The 24,213-nt window shown below is 45.9% G+C and overlaps 1 protein-coding gene across 5 annotated transcripts; it reads left to right on the top strand.

Annotated features, from left to right (window-relative positions):
- The first annotated feature begins 434 nt into the window (after nucleotides 1-434).
- On the top strand, nucleotides 435-23,995 carry SERBP1 (SERPINE1 mRNA binding protein 1). 5 transcript variants are annotated; one of them, XM_064147475.1, is made up of 10 exons: nucleotides 435-944; nucleotides 3,896-4,055; nucleotides 6,518-6,655; nucleotides 6,809-6,880; nucleotides 7,641-7,715; nucleotides 9,541-9,718; nucleotides 13,831-13,878; nucleotides 16,508-16,681; nucleotides 18,437-18,475; nucleotides 20,139-23,995. In XM_064147475.1, exons 1-10 carry the CDS (start codon nucleotides 551-553, stop codon nucleotides 20,193-20,195), a joined length of 1,335 nt encoding a protein of 444 aa, XP_064003545.1. In that variant the 5' UTR covers nucleotides 435-550; the 3' UTR covers nucleotides 20,196-23,995. The 5 variants fall into 5 exon arrangements, with proteins under 5 accessions (XP_064003545.1, XP_064003544.1, XP_064003548.1 ...); XM_064147474.1 differs by having other exon boundaries at nucleotides 6,791-6,880; XM_064147478.1 differs by lacking the exon at nucleotides 6,809-6,880.
- Nucleotides 23,996-24,213: the final 218 nt, after the last annotated feature.

Here is a 24,213-nt window from a genome sequence, read left to right as displayed (position 1 = left end):
ATCCTCAGTCTGAGCAGTCTGCCCACTGCGGCTCCTGCTCGGCCAGAGGCGAGCGGGCTGGGAGGCGAATGGCGCCTGCCGCCACCCGCCCGGAGCTCAGAGGCAGCCTCACCGCCTCACTCCTGATGTCATCGCTGTCACACCCCCCCCGCCAGGGCAGCCCTTAGCCCCCTCCCTCAGGCTGTTGGGGGAGTCTGTGAGGAGCTGCCAAGGGCCGCTGGGGGCCTTGCGACGAGCCGTCAGGGCCCGTGAGGGATGGCTGAGCCCAGCCGGGCCAGGGCAGCGGCGATGGCGGCGGCAGCAGCAGCAGCGAAGGCGCAGCGGCCCCGAGCCCGCCCCGCCCGCCGCACACAATGGCGGCGCGGTGCACGCCGGGAGTTGTAGTTGGGCGGGCGGCCCCGTCGTGCCCCGCGCGGGGTGAGGTGCCCGGATGTGCCCGCCGCCGGAAGAGAAGCGGGTCTCTTCGGAGCCGGCCATCTTGTGCGGCAGCAAGTAGGGCGCGGGGGGCCCCGGCAGCATCGGAGGAGGATCCCGCCGACGGGGGCCCATCATGCCCGGACACCTGCAGGAGGGTTTCGGCTGCGTCGTCACCAACCGCTTCGACCAGCTCTTTGATGACGAGTCCGACCCCTTCGAGGTGCTACGGGCGGCCGAGACCCGGAGGAAAGAGAGCGGCGGCGGTGGCGGCGGGAGCCAAGGAGGCGGCGGGGCCCGCGGTGGCCCGGCAGGCTCCCAGACCAACTCCTCCGGCGGGGCTGGCGGTGGAGGCCCTGGCCAGGCGGGCGCTGGCGGCGGCGGTCCCGGCAGCGCGGCTAAGCAGCTGCGCAGGGAGTCCCAGAAGGAGCGCAAGAACCCGCTGCCCCCCTTCGCCGCCTCCGCTGGGGGCCCCGGTGACCGCCGAGAGGAGGGCAGCGGCCAGCCCGGCGCTCCGCTGCGCAAGGAGGGTGAGAGCGGCGGGCTGCGACGGGGGAGGGAACTGGGGGGCTGCCGGCGGGGCCGCCCCGCGTCCCGGCGCGCACAAAGGAGGCGGCGGGAAGGCGGCGGAGCGCGGCGGGAGGAGGTGCGGGGGGGGCGCGGGAAAGAGAGGCCCCTGCCGCAGCTCCGTGCCCTCGGCGGCCTCGCACCCACGTGGGGAAGCGCATGGCGGGAGGGCGCCCGGGGCACCTGTGTCGAGGGGAACCACCCGTTAACGGCGGGCTCCGGACAGCCGGAGCTTCGAGAGGGAGTGGGGACTGTCCTACGCCGGTGGCAGCTCGGCCACACGTGGCCGCGGGTGGTTGTGTCCCCACGGCTCGGCCGGCCCGCTCAAAATGGAGTCGGGGAAGGGCGGGCGTGGGATTCCCGGGTAGTGCCTCCATGCTGGTGTGAGAAGGGAGGGCTGCCTGCAGAATAGAAAACCTCATCCTAAACTTTTAGTCGCTTTTATTTTAGGAGGGGGTCCTGACATCTTTGGCAGGGTGTTTGGCGCTCCCTGGGCGTTTCCAAAGTCATTTAGATCGTTTTTTGGAGGGAAAGATTCGATTGGATCATTGGGAATGGTGTGGATGGGCACCATAGATACGTTTTAATATAGGCTGTGTGAATTTCTTAGCTGTATAAATCCCATAACATATCCCCACGGGAGAAACTTTGTTAAAGTAAAGAAATCGAAGTATAAAAAGGTGAAATAAACATGCTCTGGGCAAAGTGATTAGGAGAACACAGCACTAAGAGGGGTCGATTTTGTACCCTCGTGTCACGTGGTGGGCAGTTGTACCACGTAGAAACTTTGGGATACACCAAATGGGTCAGAAGCTGTATTAAATTGGAATCCTTAAAATGCATCAAGGTGTGGTGACAGCAGTTGATGTGTGGGTGAGGAGACAACTTGCCAAGTGCATTTTTAACTCCGAGGCGGTTGCTTCAGAAGAGAATGGTGCTGGCTGAAAGGATCTGACTGAGACGTTTGCTGATTCTCCACTGTATTTTATGCTGTTCAGGACAGAAGTTTCGTTCTTCTGGTTTGAGTAGCTGGACCTCCATGTGTTGTTTGAAAACGCCTTATGAGTAGTACAGGTGAAGAACTGTGTGAGGAGCTGGAGGATACTCCTTGCTTAAGGATATTTTGTGTTTTAGCACCTGAGAGGTTTTGGTTTTTTTTTTCCTTCCGTATGAGGAACGCAATAATTATTCCCAAGTGACCATTTGCTGAGGCAGTGTCCTCTGGAAATATTAGTCAGATGGAGAATGATGGTATTGTCCCTCGTGAGGTAAACATCAAGCATGGGCACACAAGGGAGAACACAGAGGAGTTTGGTGTGTCTAATATTCACCTCTTGGGGTTCACCTCCATTTTCAGGCACTACTACACTAGGAAAAGTTGTTTTGTAGCTTGCAGGAGTGAAACAGAGAAAGGGCTGCTTTCACAGCAGTACGTGTGGGGTGCTTTAGTAAACACTCACTTTACAGTTTGAAAATGGTCATTTTGGGTATGGGGCAGAAATTTTGACACCGTGAAGGAATTTGATTCCATGATATGGTCAGGGGTTGTGTCCTGTATGGATGTGTTGCAGTTAATTCCACTGTGCTCAAGACGCAGGGTGAGTGGTGAATTAAGCAGTCCAAAGCTTTCTGAGAGGGAAAAGAATTGCTTTTAGTTAGGCTTCACCAGTGTTTTTTCTGAGTGCAGGGTGTTGAACTTGGAATTCCAAAGACATGGATTATCTATCCTAGTTCTTCACTGTGACCCTGGCCCTTTCCCTTGCCTCCTGAACTTCACCTCCTCAGCTTGAGAGACCTTTTTCAAGTCAACCTGAATGAGTTTAACCCCTGTGGTTCCTCAGGGAGGAAGAATCACTCAGCCAGCAACTCATGTCATGCAAACTTCACTTTAAGTACAGCTCGTCAGGTAGGGAAGGCATTGTTCATTTGGGTGTGTTGGCTTGGATATCATTAGCCCCACCCAAATAGGACCTTGCTTGTCAAACAGGAACTCTACTCGTTTTTACATTTTTCAAATTAAATATCAGGAGCTTTTCGTTTCAGTTCACAACTGTAGAGCCAGCCAAAACAGTGCATAATAAGGGAATATAATGTATTTATGCAGATCCTTCACAAGAAGACTGAATAGGGTTTTTAGATGAGTGGAGAGGAAAACTGTTTAAGGTCCTTCAGATGTCTTAAGAAGACAATGCCCATGGGAGGTTATTAGTTTAAGAAAAGCTCTGAGAAGGCAAAGAGAGGGAAGGAAAAGCTGGGGCCAGCTTTGGTGGTGGCACAGTGTACACAACAAGAGGAGTCTTGTGTAGGACTTGGGAGATTGGTGCGAATGAACACCTTGGTTAGTCACTGAGTAGTTCCTGCTGCACTGGGGTGCAAGTGACACCCATCCAGGTGAGGGGGTCCTGCTGTGACTCTGCTGCCCAAAAAAGCTCCCAAGAGCACCACAAAGGGCCGAAGCAAGGTGGCTGCCACAGGGACTTGATTTCAGCATGGTGGCTCTGACTTCATTGTGGTGTGCATCAAAGTGAAAAAACCCACTAGTTTTCCTGCAAAGCACCTTTCAAAGGAGGTGAAAAAATAACTAATAAACACCTTGCTTACCTCAACCCTGCTTTGAAGGTTGACCTCAGCATTTTAACACAGGTTACTAATGTAGTGTGTGCTCTGACAGGTTTGGTTTCCTCCCAGAGACAGTTAGATTGAAATGCTGCACAAAAAATAGGAAGGAGGAGAGTCAAGTGATCTACATTGACTCTTTTATAGAGAAAAGTGGTCAGATTATTAAGTCCCAAGACCAGCAGAATAAAACCTTCCATCCCAACATCCCTTCAGTGCTGTTTTCTGGTGTCTAAGAGTTGGTATCTGTCCCAGAGCAGCTTCGTGTACCGTTAATGTCTTTGGCCTGATGTTTCAGGGATAAGGCGCATTGGCAGGAGGCCTGATCAGCAGCAGCAGCAGCAGCAGGGTGAAGGCAAACCCATTGACAGGAGACCAGAGAGACGACCTCCTCGTGAGCGCCGCTTCGAGAAACCTGCCGATGAGAAAGCTGAAGGAGGAGAATTTTCTGTTGATAAGTAAGAATTTCTTCTTCCATTCAGAGAGCTTACCCAGCTTTGACAGGAAGGGGCTGTTCTGCTTTTTGCCATCAAGCTAAAACCACAGAATGGTAGATCTGGAGATCATCAAGTCCAACCCCCTGCCAAGGCAGGTTCGCCTGGAGAAAGTCACACAGGAACCTGTCCTGGTGGGTTTGGAATGTTTCCAGAGATGGGCACTCCTTCAGCTTACTGAACAGCCTGTTCTAATGCTCTATCAGCCTTAAATTAAAGAAGTTCCTCTTCATTATTAGGTGGAACTTCCTACGTGTAAGTTTGTGCCTCTTAACCCTTGTCTTGACAAAAGCCTGGTCCTGTCCTCCTGACACCCACTCTTAAAGTATGGATGACTTTTCCCCTCAGTCTGCTTTTTTTTCCAGACTTGAAAGACTCAGTGCTCTAAGCAGACAGCTAATTTGATCAAAATTAAATTGGCTTAATGAACTTTAGTAAGTCATGCAGATTATAACTTCTGGTTTCTGTGATTTTACTTACAAGCTTGACTTAAACTTTAGTCTGGGAGTGATCTAATATGAACAGTTCCATTGGTACAGCTACACAAACCCCAGTTTAAATTGTTAAAATCTCCACCATATCTCCCTAAATGGACATTTATGGACACAACACTTTGTGATGTAGTTTATTAGAGATGGTAGTCTTAGGTTGATGTTTGGACTTCATAATCTTGTAAGTCTTTCCCAACTGAAGCAATTCTATGATAAGTCTGTTGCAGATAGCTCAGGAAAAGGAAAAAAGGAACTCAAATGTAGCTGTTGCCTGCAGATCCTTTTACAGCTGTTGTTTAAATCCACATGTCTGACTTCAAGCTAACTTGTCCATGCTGGTGCTTACACTTTGGCTACAGTGGCTTCAAATCTAGAAGTAGTGAAGCCATCTTGCATCTAGGCAACATTTAAAAATGCATAGATGTGATGCTGAGGGACATGGTTTAGCATCAGACTTGATAGAGTTAGGGAATGGTTGGACTCTGTTACCATAAATGTCTTTTCCAACCAAAATGATTCTGCGATTCTGTGAAGGTGGAAGATTCAGAATCTGAAGCATTCTGAAAGGATTATTCATATATTAACATAGTAGTAGCCAAAGTTAAAATCATTGGAAAAGTAGGTCAGGTAGATGTGAGTTTAATTGAAGTTATAGTTCCATTTAGTTATGTAACAGAATACCTAAATCAGGAAATGTAGTGCCCAAAGATGCAAATGGGCAGTGATTGTCTTGAGCATTTGTTTCTAGATTCAGGGCTACAAAGGGGATGAGGAGACTGATGAAGAGAGGCTGAGAGCCCTGGGACTGCTGAGCCTGCAGAAGAGCAGCCTGAGAGGGCATCTTCTCAGTGCTCAGCAAGAGCTAAAGGACCTATGGGGGCAAAAGAAAGGAGTCAGGCTCTTCTCAGTGATGCCCAGTGACAGGAGAAGAGGCAGTGGACAGAGTGGAGCCCTGGAGCCAGCTGCCCAGAGAGATTATGAAGTCTCCTTGTCTGGAGAGCTTCTACACCCAGCTGGGCGTTGTGATGCTGGGCAAGCTGCTGTAGGTGCCCCTGCTTGAGCCGAGGGGATTGGACTTGATGATCTCCAGACCTCCCTTTCAATTCCCACCCTGCTGAGATTCTAAAATACAAGTGTTATGTAGGCGACACACATTGGATGTTAGGAGGAGGCTTTTTACAATGAACATCATGAAATACTGGAACAGGTTGCCCAGAGAGGTAGTAGAGGCTCCATCTCTGCATATGTTCAAAGTCAAACTTGATGGAACCCTAAACAACCTGATCTAGTTGCAGATGTCCCTGCTTACTGTGGGGGGAATTGGACAAGATGACCTCTGAGGATCTCTTCCAACACGATAAGTTTTTTGAGTTTGGTAATTTGAGATTGAAATTGAGGCCTTGTCACACTTAAAGTAATAATCAAAGGAAGAGTAAATAAAATTCTGAAAAGGCAAAGTAGAAAACTTTAAAAACTATGATACCAAATCGTGGAGGATGAAATACTTAGAGAATCAGAACAGTTTGGGTTGGAAAAGACCTCAGAGATCATCTAGTTCCAGCCCCTCTGCCATGGGCAGGGACAACTCCCACCAGCCCAGGTTGCTCAAGGCTTCATCCAATCTGGCTTTGAACACCTCCAGGGAGAGGGCATCCACAGCCTCTCTGGGCAGGCTGTTCTAGCATGTCACCACCCTCACTGGAAAGAATTTCTTCTTCATCTCCAGTCTAAATCTCCTCTCTTCAGCTTCAATCCATTCCTTTTTGTCCTGTCACAACAAGCCCTTGTAAACAAGTCCCTCCCCAGATTGTAGATCCACTTCAGGTACTGGAAGGCTGCCAGAAGGCCTCTCCAGAGCCCTTATCTAGGCTGAATAACCTTAACTCTCCTGGTTTGTCCTTAAGGTGTACTCACCTTTTATCTATTCCATGCTAGACCCATCCTTGACCGACCTATGCGTGGCCGTGGTGGACTGGGCAGAGGCCGTGGCCGCGGCCGTGGCATGGGCAGAGGAGATGGCTTTGACTCTCGTGGCAAGCGTGAATTTGACAGGCACAGTGGCAGCGATAGATCGTAAGTCTTTACCTGTTTCTGCTGCTTTTTGGCTGTTTGTTTTGGTTTTTTTCTTTTTTTAAATAGAATACTGAGATCTATTGAGAACTGCCTTGTGAATTTCAGGTGGCTTTAATGTTAACTCAGTTTTGTTAGTTCTGTTTCACATTTCAGCGGGCTAAAGCACGAGGACAAGCGCGGTGGCAGCGGATCGCACAACTGGGGAACCGTCAAAGATGAACTAACGTTAGTAGCTTCATTGCTCAGAAAACTATTAGCTGAATGTTAATGAATTCCTCATTCTTAGTTAGGGCTTGCAGAGTACCTTTGGTCTGGATCAGTTTTGCTCTTAAAAGATTTTTGCTGTGATCGTAAAAGGAGTCTAAATTTAGAGGATGCAGGAACCAGGCAATTTCTTGTAACATGAAAGATGATTTTGCTGTTGAATATAGACTTTAGGAGAAGTTTGGAGTAGGGAGACTTTGTGTTGCTTTTTAAAGTAGAACAAGTGGACAATATTGGTCAGGTGAAGCATGTTAACTACTTTTTTTTAACCTTTGTTGTTGATGATGTTTGCCCTTAAAAGGAACCTTTGGAGAATGTAGGAACCAAGCAAACTTTTTTTATACCAAAAAATATTATTTTGCTGTTGAAATCAGAGTTTTGGAGAAATTTGGAATGGAGGGGGAGGCTGTTCTAGTTACTTAAAGTAGAATAATTTAATTTTGATCAGGTTAAGCAAGTGTTTAAACAAATACAAGATTAAAACCAGTGGTTTTAACACCCAAATCCCATTTTGTGCCTCGTTGGGTGGTATCAGATGGGTTCTAGCAAGCCTTGGGGGGAGCAATGAGAAGGGTGGAAAGCACAGAAGGTAAATGCACAGAAAGCACCAATCCTTAGAAATAGCTCTTAAAGAAGACTGGGTTGTCACAATCCTCTGTAGAACTTGAAATGGGGCTGAACTTGTTTTAAAACAAAACCTCTCCACATGATGTAATTGCAGTGAGTTGGATCAGTCAGCTGTTACTGAGGAAACGCCGGAGGGAGAGGAACATCCACCTGCTGACTCTGAAAACAAGTGAGTGCTGCCCCTCTTGGTGTCTTTGACTGCTTCAAAGATGCTTTTACTTTACACCCGACCTTCCTACTTCTGCTTTACCAAACTCACGTTATATTTTCTTCAGCAATGTTGCTGCCTTTTTAAGAACTCTTTGTCAAGAAACTCTGTCATGCAAGCTCTTGGGTCACTTTCAGATTTAGTTCATTAGTTCTAATAGGCGCACAGAGTCTTGGGACTGCAAATCCAAAAGTATCTGTGCTCCTAACTACCTAGAACTAGCAGGTATAGCAACAAAGTGTTTTTCTGACAGTTGAAGACAACTTGTTTTAAACGTAGTTTTAGAGTAGCTGTTGAGACTGCATGACCAGCTCTAGAAGAAAGATTGTATCTCTTTTCCTCCATCAGCATCGGGCAAAGAAGTTCAGTCCCTTGCTTGACCTTCACTTTGACGCTGTTACAGGAGAAACCAAGGAGGAAAGGAAAGATATAAAGTAACTAGAGAAACAGAACAAGCAGGAGCAGTAGAGACTCTTTAAGTTGGTATAAAAACACAATACAGGATTTTATGGCAGCATAACACAATAAAATGTTTCATTTTAATGAGGAATGTGCTTTTTGGTGGCTTCAGAAGAAAGTGGCAGTGGTCACAAGTTGAGTTACTCAGGCTCAGTACTGAGGCGAGTTCTCTTTAGTATCTTTATTAATGATTGGGTAAGAGAATTGATGCACCCTCAGTAGTGTCATCTGCAAACTTAACCTTTGAGGCAGTGTTGAGCTGCTGGAGATTTGGGAAGCTCTACAGAGGAACCTGGACAGGCTGGATCAATGGGAGGAGGGTCAACAAGGCTGAGTGCTGGAGCCACCCCATGAATGCTCCACGCCAAGGGGCAGAATGGCTGGAAACTGCCCAGCAGAAAAGGAGAAGAGGGCTTTGGTTGACAGTGACTGAAGATGAATCGATGTGGGCCCAGGTGACCAAGAAGGCCACCAGCATCCTGGCTTGGATGAGCAATAGCGTGGCCAGCAAGATGAGGGCAGTGATTGTCTTCCTGTACTAGGCACTGATGAGGCCACACCTTGAGTTCTGGGTTCAGTTTTGAACACACTCCGCACACTCCTAGAAGGACGTTAAGGGGCTGGAGCAGGTGCAGAGAAGGGCAACAAAGTCGGTGAAGGGTCTGGAGAACAAGGACAGGAAGGAGCAGCTGAGGGAACTGGGGGTGTTCAGCCTGGAGAAAAGGAGGCTCAGATGAGCCTATTCTGGCTCTCTGACTGCCTGAAAGGGGGTTGCAGCCAGGTTGGGGTTGGTCTCATCTCCCAAAGAATAAGTGATAGAACAAAAGAAAATGGCTCCAAGTTGCCAGGAAGGTTCAGGTTAAAAATCGGGAGTGGTGTTTTCTCTTGAGGCTTTCATGATTGTTTTGCTGCACATACATACACTTTGCTGGGATTCTCTGGCAGAAGGAAGCAGACTACCCAGAATTGGCTATGTTCTAGCTTCTAAAAAGTGAACAGTCTCAAAAGTGGTGTTGAGAACAACTCCCTCAGTGCTTTAACCTGAGTCTGTGGGACAGAGATACCTCAGAAAGAGGAATGGGGAGGAAAGCTCCAAAGAATTCTGTTGCAGAAGTTGGGCCTTTCATATTTGTGAAGAAAATGGAGGTTAGAGTGGGGAATAGATGGCATAAGTCAGTGTAAATATATTTTATATATCATCATGTTTTGTTGTGCTTATCTCCAAACTGCTAACCCCTCAGCAGATCTGCTTTTAGCAACATTTTGAATTTGTATCTAGAATGTGAGTTTAAAAGTTCTTGTCATAACATCCCTAAATTCACTACAGAGAGAATGAGGTTGAAGAAGTAAAGGAAGAAGGCCCTAAGGAAATGACCCTGGATGAGTGGAAAGCTATTCAAAGTAAGGATCGTGCAAAAGTGGAGTTCAACATCCGTAAACCAAATGAGGGTGCTGATGGGCAATGGAAAAAAGGATTTGTTCTCCACAAGTCAAAGAGTGAGGAGGTAAAATCCATTTCATTATTTCTAATACCTAGCTTGTGTTGTTTTATTGCTGCATTGATTCTAGTCTCTTGATCTTGAAGTAGAAGCTTTGTCTACAGCTACCTAAAAAAGGAGGTTGGGATGAGGTGGGGGTTGGTCTCTTCTCCTTAGTATCAGGTGATAGAATGAGAGGAAATGACCTGAAACTGTGCCAGGAGAGGCTTAGGTTGGATATTAGGAACAATTTCTTAACTGCAAGAGTGGTCAGGCATTGGAACAGGTGGCCTAAGGAGGTGGTGGAGTCACCATGCCTGGAGGTGTTCAAGAAATTTGTGGCCACGGCACTGTGGGACATGGTTTAATGGCCATGGTGGTGTTAGGTTGGTGGCTGGGCTTGATCTTAGAGGTCTTTTCCAACCAAAGCAGTTCTATGATTGTTTGAGATGCTGACTCATAGCTAAGTCTGTGAAGTGAGAATAACATTTCTGTGCTAAACCTGATGTTACAAGTAGCTACTCTTAGCAGTTGCGCTATACCCCTAGGTTGGTGTATACTGTGATACCACCTAGAGATTAGACTGGAATGCTTGTAAGGGTTGTCTTGGTGAGTGTTTCAGAAGAGGTTTGCCAATGGTAAGTTTATTTAAAGGCAGCTTTGAATTATTTGCTAATTACACTGAGTTGTGTGGTGCTGTCAACATGCTGGAGGAAAGGATCCATCCAGAGTGATCTGGATAGTCTGGAGAGGTGGATCACTGACAGCTTCATGTAGTTCAATAAAATCAGGTGCAGGGTCCTGCCTGGCTGGGGCAATCTCAAACACAAGTCCAGCCATGGGGGCTGAAGTTTGGCTGGAGGTCAGCCCTGAGGAGAAGGACCTGGGGATTCTAATCCCCAGCAGCAGGTGCAAAGAGAGGATTCTATCCTTCTGTGCTCTGCTGGGGCCCCACCTGCAGTGCCGGGGGCAGCTCTGGAGTCCTCAGCACAAGTATAGTCAGGGACTTTTTGGAGTGGGGTCAGAGGAGACAACAGTGATGGGAGCACTGGAATCCCTCTGCTGTGAGGCCAGGCTGAGAGCTGGGGTTGTACAGCCTGGAGAAGAGAAGGCTCCAGGGAGATCTTAGAGCTGCCTTATAGTATTTGAAGGCAGCTACAGGAGAGCTGGAGAGGGACTTGTTACAAAGGCCTGGAGTGACAGGACAAGGGGTGATGGTCTCAAATTGGAAGATGATGGACTTAGATGAAACATTAGGAAGAAGTTATTTTTCATGAGGATGGTGGGATGCTGGAAAAAGAAGCCGTGAAGGCTCCAAGCCTGGTTGGAAGGGGCCTTGAGCAAGCTGATCTAGTGGGTGTTCCTTCCCCTGGCAAGGTGCTTGGAACTAGATGATCTTTATGGTCCGTCCCAACCCAAACCATTCGATGATTCCACTTAGACTCTCTGTCCTTTGAGTGAGGGTTACAAAACTGGTCAGTATTTGAGGTTCAACCAGTTCAAATCTGTGTGCTTCAGTGATACTCAGCGCAGTTGCTGTAGAATTATGGTGGTGTGCTCATTTCAGTCACTGCAGAGTCTTAATTCTGTTCCAAGCTAGTGGGAGTGGCAAGGAGACCACTCAGCACAGGAGGGAGATGCTGAGAGCTGTGTTCTGGGTTAATCTTTGGGTTTAATCTCTCTTTCCCGCTCATGCCTTCAGCAGCTCGCTTTTAATCAGTAGCTTACAACTACTGTGTGCCAGATGGTTGTGGCTACCTTTGAAACAGCTATACCATGGCATGCACTGTTCAGTCTTTCTCTATTTGATCTTTATATATTTCTACTTGTTCACACCTTGGTTTGTTTGGTTTTGTTTTTTTTCTCTTATAAGCTGGAAACATAATGCAGTTGGGGAGGGATCTGGCAGTGAAAACTTCATTTCTGATCTCACTCGACTTGAGTTTGACTTTGTGCTGGCTTTTGTGTTGTTTTCTTTCCTTGCTGTGTGAGGCAGTTCTATTCTTTAAAGGATTTGATTTCTTTTTTCATGTGCATTGTGTGAGGTGTTCATTAAATGCTGCTTTTCGTGGCCTGGATATTAGACAGAAAATCTTTCCAGTGAGGGTAGTGAGACAGTGGAACAGGTTGCCTAGGGAGATTGTGGGTGCCCCATCCCAGGAGGGCTGTATGAGGCCTTGAGAGTCCTGGTCTAGTGGAAGGTGCTCCCTGCCCACGGAACTAGATGATCTTGAAGGTCTCTTCTGTGAATTTATGAATCACTGTACATTAAGAGTATATTAAAGCAGAAATACTGGTGTGCTTTACCAAGGCTTACTGAAGATTTACTTGATACCAAGATTTGAAGCCCTTACAGTTCTCAAGCCCTAATTTCTCCTAGATCAGATTTATTTGGCATTTAATAATCTGAAAACAGTCATTTTACCTGTGTCTGTGATGAAGTGGTGCTGCTCTGGAGGGATTTAAAAGCTTTTCTAGTTCCATGCTAAGTATTCCAGTTGAAAGATTAATCAGTAGGCAACTCAAAAGAAAAAAAACAAAAACAAACAAGTAGAAGCAGTGAGAATAAATAATCCCAAGTATTTTCTTGGCAAAAAATGATGCACTAAGTAGATTTTGAGAGATGTATTTGTTTAACTTCTCCAAGAAGTGAGTTTGGTATAAGAAGTTAACAGCTCCTTGCTCATAGAAGTGATGGAATTAATGATACTGTCTTGAAATCTGTCTGCTTTTACACTGTTTTTTATTCTGTGGCCATCAGATGTCTGTCTCTATCCAGTTCACTTACTCATTGCTCCCTCATCCTTTGGGAAACAACAGAATGTGGATTATATTTGCTTGGTGTTATAACAGAACATCTCAAAAATACAGGCACTGGAGATGCTTTTCAGTGCAGCTCCTTTGCCAGCAGGTTCAGAAAGTGGAATATTTAGAAGTCAGGAGTAAAACTTCTAGCAAAAAACAGCAAGTGATTAGTTTGTTCTCTTGGATGTACTTCATGAGCAATAAAATTAAGGTTTATGTGATTCCTGTTGAGGAGAAGGAAGCTGATGTGTGGAAGAGACTTGGTTTATAGGTAAATGCTGGCATTTGGCCCCACATCCCTACTTTGACAGCTGAAAAATCACAATATGCCTCAACAGACTTCCTCGGAAGCTTGGAGTGAAGCTTTGTGGTGACCGCCCTTATTCCCTTAGCTGGAGAACTACTGGAAGAATGCACTAGGAGTTTGGGAAAAGGGTCTAGTCATGTTTCATCTGCCTTATTCTTGTTCAAGAGTTGTTCTCCTCCTTGTGCTCTTTAAAGGGATGAAACACTTGGTTCTGTCTGAGGTCTTTCTCTTGTTCGTGTTTGCAATGCAATGATCCTGTCCTAGGTTTGTGCTGGTTTAACATCAAATCCATATGTATTGGCTGCCTTAGTCTCGTGAGACTTTTCCAGGAGTAGGTTTGGTTATTTCATGAAATAGAGACCCTCTTTTTTTCCCTTCTTTGCAGCTGGTTTAGTGACTTGACTCTAGGAAAGGATTACATTGTGGAGAGGTCTTAAAATCTGACTCAAAAGATGAATGCAAGTCTCCTGGAAAGATCAGTGCTGAAGGAGATCCACTCCTCTATTTATGGTGTTGTGTCTGATCCCTGTGCCTTCGAGCTTTCTTGCTCATCTAATCACTTCTTTAGAGGAAGTTGCAACAGGAGAATAGGAAAGATTCATCATAGAACATAAAGGGATGACTCTTGAAGCAAGGCTGTGTAGGGACCTTTTCTCTTTAACAGACATTTTAACCATCCCACCCTCTTCCCTCTGTGCTGGAGATCAGCCTGCATGCCTGGTCTCTGCTGAGCTTACAGCAGCTTGTGTTAAACCTTTCTTTTCGTGTGTGTCCATCTGCATTTTTATATCTTGTTTTCACTCTTGTGGTCCCAGTCCATCCTCTCACTAATCCTTCTGGATGCTCCCTCTGCTTGTTGATCTCATCCTTTGTGCTGCTTCCTGTGCTCAGTGCCATCTCTACCCAGCCAGTTCATGTTGACCTTATTACCTGTTGTTTCTGTACGTAGTTGAGTCTCATTTCTTCGTTTTGTTTTCTCCCTTTGTTCCTTTTTGTCACATTGGTGTGGACACACAACTTTCATCAGACAAAGGCGATGACAGAAATGCAGGGGAGTCTGCTGGAGTCAAATGAGGTACTGATCCTTTCTATCTACCTGGCAATACCTCTGTGTTCATGGCAGCCCCTTCTGAAAGGAAGGGATAGATGTTAAGCCACAAAACCAGAGAATTCAACTAGACTCTTGGAGATCTTCTGTCCGTGCTTGTTGTCTAACTGCACCATGTACAACCCTTCATCGTTAGTATCTTTGCTCCTAATGTTGAGCTAATCCAAAGCTTTGTCAGTGCTTATATTGAATCCTAATGCTCTGGGGTTGATCTCTTTCCACATCTCACTGCCTGCTTTGAAGGCTCCCTTTCCTTAGCAGCTTGGTCTTGATTTCATGGATTCATAGAATGGTTTGCATTGGAAGGGACCTTAAAGAAAATCTAGTTCCATGAGCAGGGACATCTCCCACCAGACTAAGATCCCCAAGAGCAGCATGGCCTCCTGGAAGCAGTCAGGTTTTAGATCAGAGCACTACTGAGAGCTGCCAAAAGACATGAAATACTTCCCCAAAACGGTTCAGAATAAGCAGTTTGTACGATATTTCCATGTCATCACGTAATTGATGGAAGAAGTTGAGGAGAACATGCTGAGTCTTTTACTGGTGTTTTGAGTGAAGACATCATTGGGTTACAGGTGGAATTTTACTATTTCTTTGCTTTGTGGTTGATAAATTATGAAAAGAGAATGGTTTTGGTAGGTTACAATGTTTCTTTTTGAAGCATTAGCAGTGTAGGGGAAGGAAATACAGAGAATTCTTGTAGAAAGCTGCTGACAACACCTCTCAAAAGAGAATGTCCAGTGTGGATATTCAGTGACCTGGAGGTAGAATCTCAGTACCCTGCAGTGATCCAAGATGTAACTTAAATAGTAAAAAAAAACAACAGTGAAAACCATAACAAAATGTATCATGTTTTGGTTTGCAACTGGTTGGGGTACTTAGATTTGAGTAGTGCTGTGTCAGGCTGAGATGTGGAATGACTTCTCCCTCAAAAATAACACTCAGCTCATTTCTCAAGTTTAGAAAAGGGGCATTTGAGAGGAGAGTGTGCAGTTCCCTTCATCGTGAGAAGGGAGACCCTGTCTCAGGTTGCCCAGAGAGGTGGTAGCTGCCCCATCCCTGGAACCATTGCAGAGCAGGTTGTTTGGGACTCTGAACAACCTGCTCTAGTTGCAGCTCTCCCTGCCGGCTGCAGGGGGTGTGGAATGGATGAACCTTGAAAGGTTCCTTCCCACCCAAACCAGTCTGGGATTTCTTCAGGTTTGATTTGTGGTGGTTCCATTTTAGAAGCTAAATCACTCTAAAACCCTTATGTAAAACTTGTTTGCATGAAAAAATGTTGCTAAACTAGGAGGTGGGATGAGGACCAAGTTATATGTGCATGACCCAGAAAGGTTTCTTTCCACTGTAATCAGTTCAAACTTGTAAAACCAGGAGTGGGATGAGGATCAGTAGAATTCATGTTAGTGGAACAGTTTTGAGATGAAGCAGCATGGGAAGAAGGGTATTTGTTGTTGTGCCAGATTACAGTGGGGGACACCACAATTTAGAACATTGTGGAGGCCAAACGTAGTTAGTGAGATCTGTGGGGGAGAAGTAGGGGGTAGTTAATGAGTTAAATTGGTAGAGTGAAGAAGGCTCCTCGTGGTTTTGCATATCATGGTGCTTGTGGCTGACTTGGAGAACCCCTGAAAGCAACTTCCAGTCTTTTGACTGCAGACTCTGGCAATGCATTGGCTGTACAAAAGGATCCACAAAAGGTAATTAAAAGCTCTGGGGTTTGATTGCACAATCTGTCTTTAAGTCAGTATGCTGTCCAGTTACACCACAAGAAAGATTAAGTCAGGAGGATTTAGCTTGCATTTCTGGAGGAAAAAACTGAGCCAGAAGTTCAGGGCTTGGGTATCTACCTTGTTCCTCAAGGTTCTGGTTTCTCACTGCAAACCAGTCGTCTATGAGCACATGTTTTTACAGCAAAAGGAGCGAGAATCACTTTTCAGCTCAATTGTTGAGCTTTCTAGCATTAATGCTTTGACTCCTTCAGTCAGGTGGTGTTTGAGCTGTTGATGCCTCCTTTGCTGGTTGTTACGGCTCATGCAAACTAGGAAGGGATTCTTATTACTTCCCTACTTTTACTGAGCAAAAATTAAAAGATAGGTTACAAAGTAAATTATTAAAAAGAATGAAGTGAGAGGGTAGGATTTGGGAAGTACTGGTGTGTAAGAAGCTGGATATGAGCTAGCAATGGGCGCTTGCAGCCCAGAAGGCCAATGGCTTTCTGGGCTGCATCAGAAGAATCGTGGTGATTCTGCCACTCTGCTCTGGTGAGACCTCACCTGGAGCAGTGTCAGGCTCTGGGGCTTTCAGTCCAAGGAGATGGACCTGCTGGAGTGGTAAAGCTTAATTTCTAGTTATTTCTGCACTGGTTTTGGACCTGAATCTGTCAACTATCAGTTTGAGAGTGATTCGGAGATGAAGGTGCTTTGGTGGCAAGAGCCAATCTGCAGCTGCAAAGGTCTTCATAGAACCACAAAGAAGTTTGGGTTGGCAGGGTCACCTTCCAGTAGACCAGGCTGCTGGAGGACCCATCCACGCTGGGTGGGGGGCCATTTGTTGGTGAGTTGTTTTCTTACTTCTGGACAAACTCTCGTTTCAGGCTCATGCTGAGGACTCTGTAATGGATCATCACTTCCGCAAGCCAGCAAATGACATCACATCCCAACTGGAGATCAACTTTGGAGACCTTGGCCGCCCCGGACGTGGCGGCAGAGGGGGCCGAGGTGGCCGAGGACGTGGTGGCAGGGCCAGCCGTGGTGGCAGAACTGACAAGGTAAGGAGCTACAGGTTTCGTCTGCGAGGGGTTCTAGCTGTAACTGTTGTCAGGATTTTCGTGCATGGTTTTAGGTGTCAGGAAAATGGGGCCAGGCTCTTCTCAGTGGTGCCAGGCGACAGGACAGGGGGTGATGGGCATAAGCTTGAACATAGGAAGTTCCATCTAAACGTGAGGAGGAATTTCTTTGAGGCTGATAAGCACTGGAACAGGATGCCCAGAGAGGTGCTGGAGTCCCCATCTCTGGAGACATTCCAAACTTGCCCACACACATTTCTGTGTGGTGCTTCTCTGGCAGAGGTGTTGGACTCGATGGTCTCCAGAGATGCCTTTTGTCTGCTACCATTCTGTGTCTTCCCTGTTTCTGGGGAAGTGGCTCTAATGTTCAAAACTCAAGAAAAGGGTCTGTTCATACAAAGTTTATTTTAAACTGAGTCACTGGGACAGCTTCATCTCTTGCTCCCCTAACAAAAGGATATGGAGCAATTACAGTGGAGCTCTTCTTGGTCCAGAGGAGGCCACAAAAATGATCCAAGGCCTGGAGCATCTTTCTCGTGAAGGCTGGCTGAGAGAGTTAGGGTTGTTCAGCCTGGAGAAGGAAAGCTTCAGAGAGGCCTTAGAGCAGCCTTCCAGTATTTGAAGGAGGCTACAGGAGAGCTGGAGAGGCACTCGTTACAAAGGCCTGGAGTGATAGGATGAGGGGTGATAGCTTCAAATCATAAGAAGCTGGATTGAGATTAGATATTGGGAAGAAATTCTTCCCATTGAGGGTAGTGAGGCACTGGAACAGATTGCAGTGCAGAGATTCTGAATCTTGGAAGTGTTTAAAACTAGGTTGAATGGGGCTTGTGGTCTAGTCTGAAATGTCCCTGCCCATGTCTGTGACAAAGGGCTGGGTGTTCTAGCAGTGCTTGTATTAAACACAAAAAGCAGAGGGTGAGGAGTAGGTTGGAATTTAAAAAAGTGCCCATTTTTATATCTAACCACAAACAAATGACTCTTCAGAGGGACAGGTCTATGACAGCCTTCTGAATTCTGGAGCAGAACCCCAAGTGTTCCTTTTGGACACAGGTTGCTGTATCTGCATTGTGACCTGTTGTGGTGAAAGGCTGATTTTTTTACAGCTGCGTGTTAGATCTTTAATCTGAGGAACTCCAGAGTTTGCATGTGGAATTAAGACTCTCAATGTTGTGGGATTTTGGTGGGTTTTTTTTTGCAATCCACATGATTTTTTTTTTCTCCTCCTAAATCCCTAAGAAAACACCCAACAGAAGCTCTGAGTGGTCTTGGGGAGAGAAGGTGTGAAGTTGAAGTACTGTAGTATGGAATCACAGACTGCTTTGGGTTGGACGGGATCTTAAGGATCACAGAACCAACAAGTGGTTTGAGTTGGAAGGGACTTTCAGGATCATCTAGTCCAACCCTCCTGGCATAGGCAGGGACACTTTCCACTGAAGCAGGTTGCTCAAGGCCCTGTCCAACCCTTCTTGGATCATCTGGTAGAGCCTCTCTTGGGAGGATAGTCTAGACAAGCAGGCCCAGCACCTTGAACCTTAAAAGCACTTGAAATTTTAGGCTTATTAGTTGGAAAACTCCATTAACGTCAGTAAGGTTTAAAGGGACTGAAATTAAATGGTGGTGGTGTTTTCTTGGAGCTGTTTCACTAATTTGACTTCCTACTTCTTCAAGAATGCTTAAGTTAAATAAACTGCAGAAAAGTTTTATATGTTAATTCTTTTGTTTGTTTCCTTCCAGTTGGTTAAGGAGTTTGATGTGATCCACACACCTAACCAGGTTGGTGATCTGTTTTTTCCTTGTAACTTCCTTTCTGCAGCAGAGCAGTGGCTTTTTGGGCTTAATTATCCACATTTTTTTTTTTAATGAGAGATAGTAAGGCTTCATTTACCCTTGCTTTTTACCTCTTTTGTTTGTGGGCTGGCTGTTGCTCCAGTGCATTGTCTCTTCTAGATGTTGATCCAGCCTTTATTGGGATGACTTAAATCTATCTCTTGATAAATTAATGTTTTTACACCCAAATCCCACTACCCTTCCTCTCCCCTCTCTCCTCCTCTTCCACATCCCTCATGGATGAAGTGAAGATTATTCCAAAATACTTAATTTCTGCATTTTCTCTTTTTTTCATGTGGGTACAGAGCCTTTAAAAGCCTCTGTTGTGAAGCAGTGAGGAGAATCTTGCTTAATGTATGGACTTCTAGACCTAAATTGGCACTAAAATGACTTTTTTTCTTATGAACAGTTTTAGGGAGGAAGAATGTAATGTATGAAATGTAATTCAGCCTTTTCTGTAACAGTTCATTTGTGTCTCTCTGTAAGAATCAATGCTTCTGTGCAAACCCACATGGAAAAAGAGCAGTTGCCTTGTCTGATAATTGTGTGTGAACATGATCTGTCTGCCTATAAAGCCTCCTCAGGTGGCTTTGATTCAAAAAGTAGTACAATAGACTTTCTAGTCCTTGGGATAAAAAACTAGTGCTTATCATGGTGGGGAAAAAGCTGTTCCTGTCCAGCTTTAGACGGCTTATTTCACTGTGCCCTGTGAAACAAAATATTTCCCTATTGACCCTCCTCAGGTTAAAGTAGTTCTAAAGAGGAAGAATTCCCTCTCCCTTTTGGGGCACAGAGAAATCATTCCTGTCTTGTCCAAGTGCTGCCTAGCCTGTCTGCAGTGGGACAGGGGTTTGACCCTCTTGCAGAGAATTGCAGATCACACAGCAATGAAGGTTGGGGAGGTCATCTGGAGATCATCCAGTCTGAACCTCTGCTCGAGCAGGGCACCCGCAGCAGCTTGCCCAGCATCACAATGCTTAGCTGTGCTTGGAAGCTCTCCAGGCAAAGAGACTCCACAAGCTCTCTGGGCAGCCTGCTCCAGGGCTCCAGCACCCTCACAACAAAGAAGTTTCTCACGTTCACATGGAACCTCCTGGGTTTTGCTGCAGCCCCTTTCTCCCCACTTAGGGGAAGGAGATCCCTTGGCAGTAGCTGTCTTTCTCAAGAAAGTTTGGACTAGATGATCTTTGATGCCCCTTTCAACTTTATGCTCTTACAATGTTTGTGCCCATTGCACTTTGTGCTATCACTGGGCACCACTGACAAGATTATGGCCCCATCCTCTTTCCCCTTCCCCTTTAGTTTTCACCACATGCTCTCTCAGGCTGCTCTTCTCCAGGCACAACAGCCCCAGGCTCTCTCAGTGTTTCCTCCTCGTAGAGATGCTCCAGGCCCCCTCAACATCTTTGGAGCCTCCATTGGACTCTCTCTAGTAGTTCCCTGTCTCTTGAGCTGGGGAGCCCCAAACTGAACCCAGTACTCCAGCTTAGGCCTACTTAGGGCAGAGTAAGAAAGGGAAGAAAACCTTTGGTCCCTGTTGAAGGTCTGCTAACTCCCTAGGTCTGGGTTCTACTGAAACTGTAATAACTCTGTCCTGTTTCTCTTTCAGTCAAGTGCTTCTGCTCCTGATGTAGATGACCCAGAGGCTTTCCCAGCTCTGTCCTAAACTGGATGTCATAAGCCAACCCTGCCCTCGTTGGGCCTTCCTCTCCGAGGCTTGCATGCTTAAAAGGATCCTAAACAACTTAAGAAATGTAAAGAAAAAAAAAAAGAAAAATACCACACACAAAGAGAAAAAAAAAACTAACTAAAAACCCAACAAAAAAAAAAAAAGGAGACTGTCATTCATACCATTCACACCTAAAGACTGAATTTTACCTGTTTTGAAAATGAACTTCTCTCGCTACACAAGAAGCAACAAATATGGTAGTCAGTTTTGTATTTAGAAATGTAATGGTAGCAGGGATGTTTTCATAATTTTTTCAGAGATTATGCATTCTTCATGGATACTTTTTTGTATTGCTGCTTGAAAATATGCGTTTCCAAACTTGAAAAAAAAGGAAAAAAAAAAAAAAAAGGAAAAAAAAAAGCCTACAAAACAAACAAACAAAAAACCAAACAAAAAAAAAATATAGGTGTGAACAGTGTGTACCAGTTCAAAGCTTTCACTTCGTTTGTGGGGTTGGTTTTGGTTTGGGGGTTTGTTTTATTTCTTTCCCTTTGGAATTTTCCAAAATTCCCTCCTCTTTTCCCCCCCCTCCTCCAGGTTTAAATAATTGCACCTTTAGCAGTTTGGGTTTTTAGTGGAGTGTGTGGAAGGTGGGGGGTTTTGTTGTTGTTTTGGGTTTTTTGGGGGTTTCTCCTCTCAAAAAATGGGGCACCACCTCTTTTTAGTAGGTTTTTAGTGGATACTTGGAGGATGTTTTCATTTGGCAGCCTCTGTTGTGTTGGGTTTTTTTTCTCTCTCCACTCAAAAACTGGGATTTAATCATTGCACCTCCTTTTCAGTAGGTTTTTAGTGGGTGCTTGGAAGATGTTTTCTTTTTTTTACCCTCAAAACCTGGGGCTAAATCTTTGCATCTCCTCTCTAGCAAGTTTTTTGTGGAGTGTTTGGAAGGTGTTTCCATTTGGCAGCCTTTTTTTCCCTCTCCACTCAAAAACTGGGATTTCATCATTGCACCTCCTCTTCAGTAGGTTTTTAGTGGGTGCTTGGAAGATGTTTTCATTTGTTTTTTTTTTACCCTCAAAACCTGGGGCTAAATCTTTGCATCTCCTCTCTAGCAGGTTTTTAGTGGAGTGTTTGGAAGGTGTTTCCATTTGGCAGCCTTTTTTTCCCTCTCCACTCAAAAACTGGGATTTCATCATTGCACCTCCTCTTCAGTAGGTTTTTAGTGGGTGCTTGGAAGATGTTTTCATTTGTTTTTTTTACCCTCAAAACCTGGAGCTTTGTCTTTGGATCTCCTCTCTAGCAGGTTTTTAGTGGAGTGTTTGGAAGGTGTTTTCATTTGGCAGCCTTTATTTCCCCTCTCCACTCAAAAACTGGGGTTTAATCATTGCACCTCCTGTTTTTAGTGGGTGCTCAGAAAATGTTTTCATTTGGCAGCCTGTTAGTTGTTTTTTTCCCCTCAAAAACTGGGGTTTAATCTTTGCATCTCCTCTGTTTAGCAGGTTTTTAGTGGAGTGTTTGGAAGGTGTTTTCATTTGCAGCATTCCCCCCCCCCAAAAAAAAACCTTGAGGTTTAATTATTGCACCTCCCCTTTTTAGAAGGTTTTTAGTGGGTGCTTGGAAGATTAACTTATTCCAGGAGTTAATTTTAATGCTTTCAGCCTAAACAAAAACATTTCTGTGTGGTTGATGCAAACTCTTCCTATAAAATATATTGAGGAACAGGTTGCCCAGGAAGGTTGTGGATGTCCCCTCCCAGGAGGTGTTCAAGGCTGGGTTGGATGAGGCCTTGAGCACCCTGGTGCTGTGGAAGATGTCTCTGCCCATGGCAGGGTGTTGGAACTTGAAGGTCCCTTCCAACCCAAACCATTCTCTGTGGCCAAAAAAAGTTTTTTTAATTACCTCCTTTTTATTTTGTGGGTTCCCTGTCAATGGGAGTAACTTTTCCTCTTCTTGGAGGTGGGAGGTGGAGGAAGGTGGTAGCTTGATCTGGTGTCCAACAGGATTTGTGGATGGGATGTGGAATTGAACCCACAGAGTGTCAGTATGGGTACAGCAGTACCTGGCTAGTTCTGTTCTGAGTGTGCCCACAGCACTGCTGCTGCAAGAGCAGCAGGGCCTCTGAGGAACCACAGGGTGGAGCTCTACCTCCACTGCAGACTGAGACACTGCGTTTGTGAGACGGCACTAAATGACCAGAGGAAACAGCCTCCAGTTGCAGCAGGGTGGGTTTAGGTTGGACGTTGGAAGAAATTGCTTGACTGAAAGCGTTATCAAACACTGAAACAGGTTCCCCAGGGAGGTAGCTGAATCCCTTGACATTGGAGATACTGAAAAGAGGCAGAGATGTGCTGAGGGACATGATTCATTACCAGCCTTGGTAGAGTAAGTGAATGGTTGGGACTCAAGGACATTAAAGCTCTTTTCCAACCAAACCAATTCTAAAAAGATAGAGAACAATCCCCACAATGCTTCACCATTCCAGCATTCCCAGTATTAGATGCTTTTAAGGTTCTAGGTGCTGGGCCAACTTGTCTAGACTGTCCCTCCCAAGAGAGACTCTACCAGATGATCCAAGAAGGGTTGGACAGGACCATGATCAACCTGCCTTAGCAGGAGGTGTCCCTGCCCATACTAGTAGGGTTGGACTACATAATCTTGGATAACCCCTCCAACTCAAAGCACTTGTTGCTTCTGTGATCCTTGAGGTCCCTTCCAACCCAAACCATCTGATGATTATCTGATCCCTGAGGTCTCTTCCAAACTGGTGTGTGAAAGCTCTGCTGTGGCTCTGTGCCGTGTCCGCTCCGAATGACAGCTGACTGCTAAATGTTTTTCAGAGGTCAGGAACACACTGTAGGTTTAATTTAACCCCTGTGTTGCAGGAATGTGAGCACTTGAGGACACAGAAGGTGCTGAGGGAATGACTGAGGAGCGTTTTGGTCAGGAGACTAGAATCAGGTTTCTTGTCTTTAAGGCTTTACACTTTGGACAGATGTTTGTAGTTTCATAACGAAGTAGACAGCAAGAAGCTGTACAGGACAGTCAAAAAGAATTAATTGGAGATCTTTGAGCTATCAAACTCTTAAGCTGAGGTGCTGAGTTGGCTTGCTTCATCTGAACTCTTCTGCAGAAGTTTCTGCTTCCACTGTTTCTACCCCTGGGTGTTAGGCTCCCCTGTAGTTGGAGGAAGCGTACTGGCAGGAGACAGCAACGCTTCCACCAGTGGATGCTAAAGCCTCTTGGTTTGTTTCTCCTGACCCTCTGCAGATCAGAGGTCCTAGCACTGAGCTGCTCCTCTTCCTGTTTTGTGGCTGGGCATGCCCAGTGTTAGGGCCACCATGGTTAGTACCATTAAACACCTTCATGTGTAGAACCATACTTGGAGGAGAAGCTTTCACTGCGAGATAAACCTTCCTCCTCCTAGCCCAGCTGTCAGCTTGCTCTTCCAGTGGCCACAGTTTCAATTCCAGGTGACTTCTGGGCCTGCCAGTGAGTTATTTGGATTCCTGCTGCTAACTGGACATGGTCAGAAGCTTTTCCTCCTCTAGAATTGTTTGAGTTCCTGCTATCTGGACGTGGCCAGAAGCTTGACCTTCTGTAGAGCAGGTGTCTGATGGCATCGCCTATGGTTTCCAAGACAGCTTGCACTCCAGACTTCTCTATCTGCTGTTCTGGTAGATGTACATTTGCCTCTTTTTGGTCCATTTGTGTCAAGAACTCAAAATGTGAACATGTTCTCTTGACTCTTGGTGGGTGTTAACTGAAATAAAGGTTTATTTTCGTGCTCTTCTAACAAATGTTATGGAAGGACAAAAAGCATCAGGTGGAGATGGAACCATTTAGGTTAGGTTAATAGTGTCTCACCAAGGTCCTGGCCCAAGAGGTTCTGTCGTTATGGTGCTCAGGTGCTTCTAAGAGTTTGCCTTGGGAAAATGTTTCCTGAGGAGCTTCTTGACAATTCATGACCTTCCAGAGAAGTTCTGATGGCTCCAAGCACTGGAAGTGCTCAGAACCA

The sequence above is a fragment of the Pogoniulus pusillus genome, chromosome 8 (genome assembly GCF_015220805.1).
Source record: "Pogoniulus pusillus isolate bPogPus1 chromosome 8, bPogPus1.pri, whole genome shotgun sequence".
Taxonomy (NCBI): Eukaryota; Metazoa; Chordata; class Aves; order Piciformes; family Lybiidae; genus Pogoniulus; species Pogoniulus pusillus.
The sequence above is the reverse complement of the archived record's forward strand: the minus strand, read 5'-3'. Positions and strand labels throughout refer to the sequence as shown.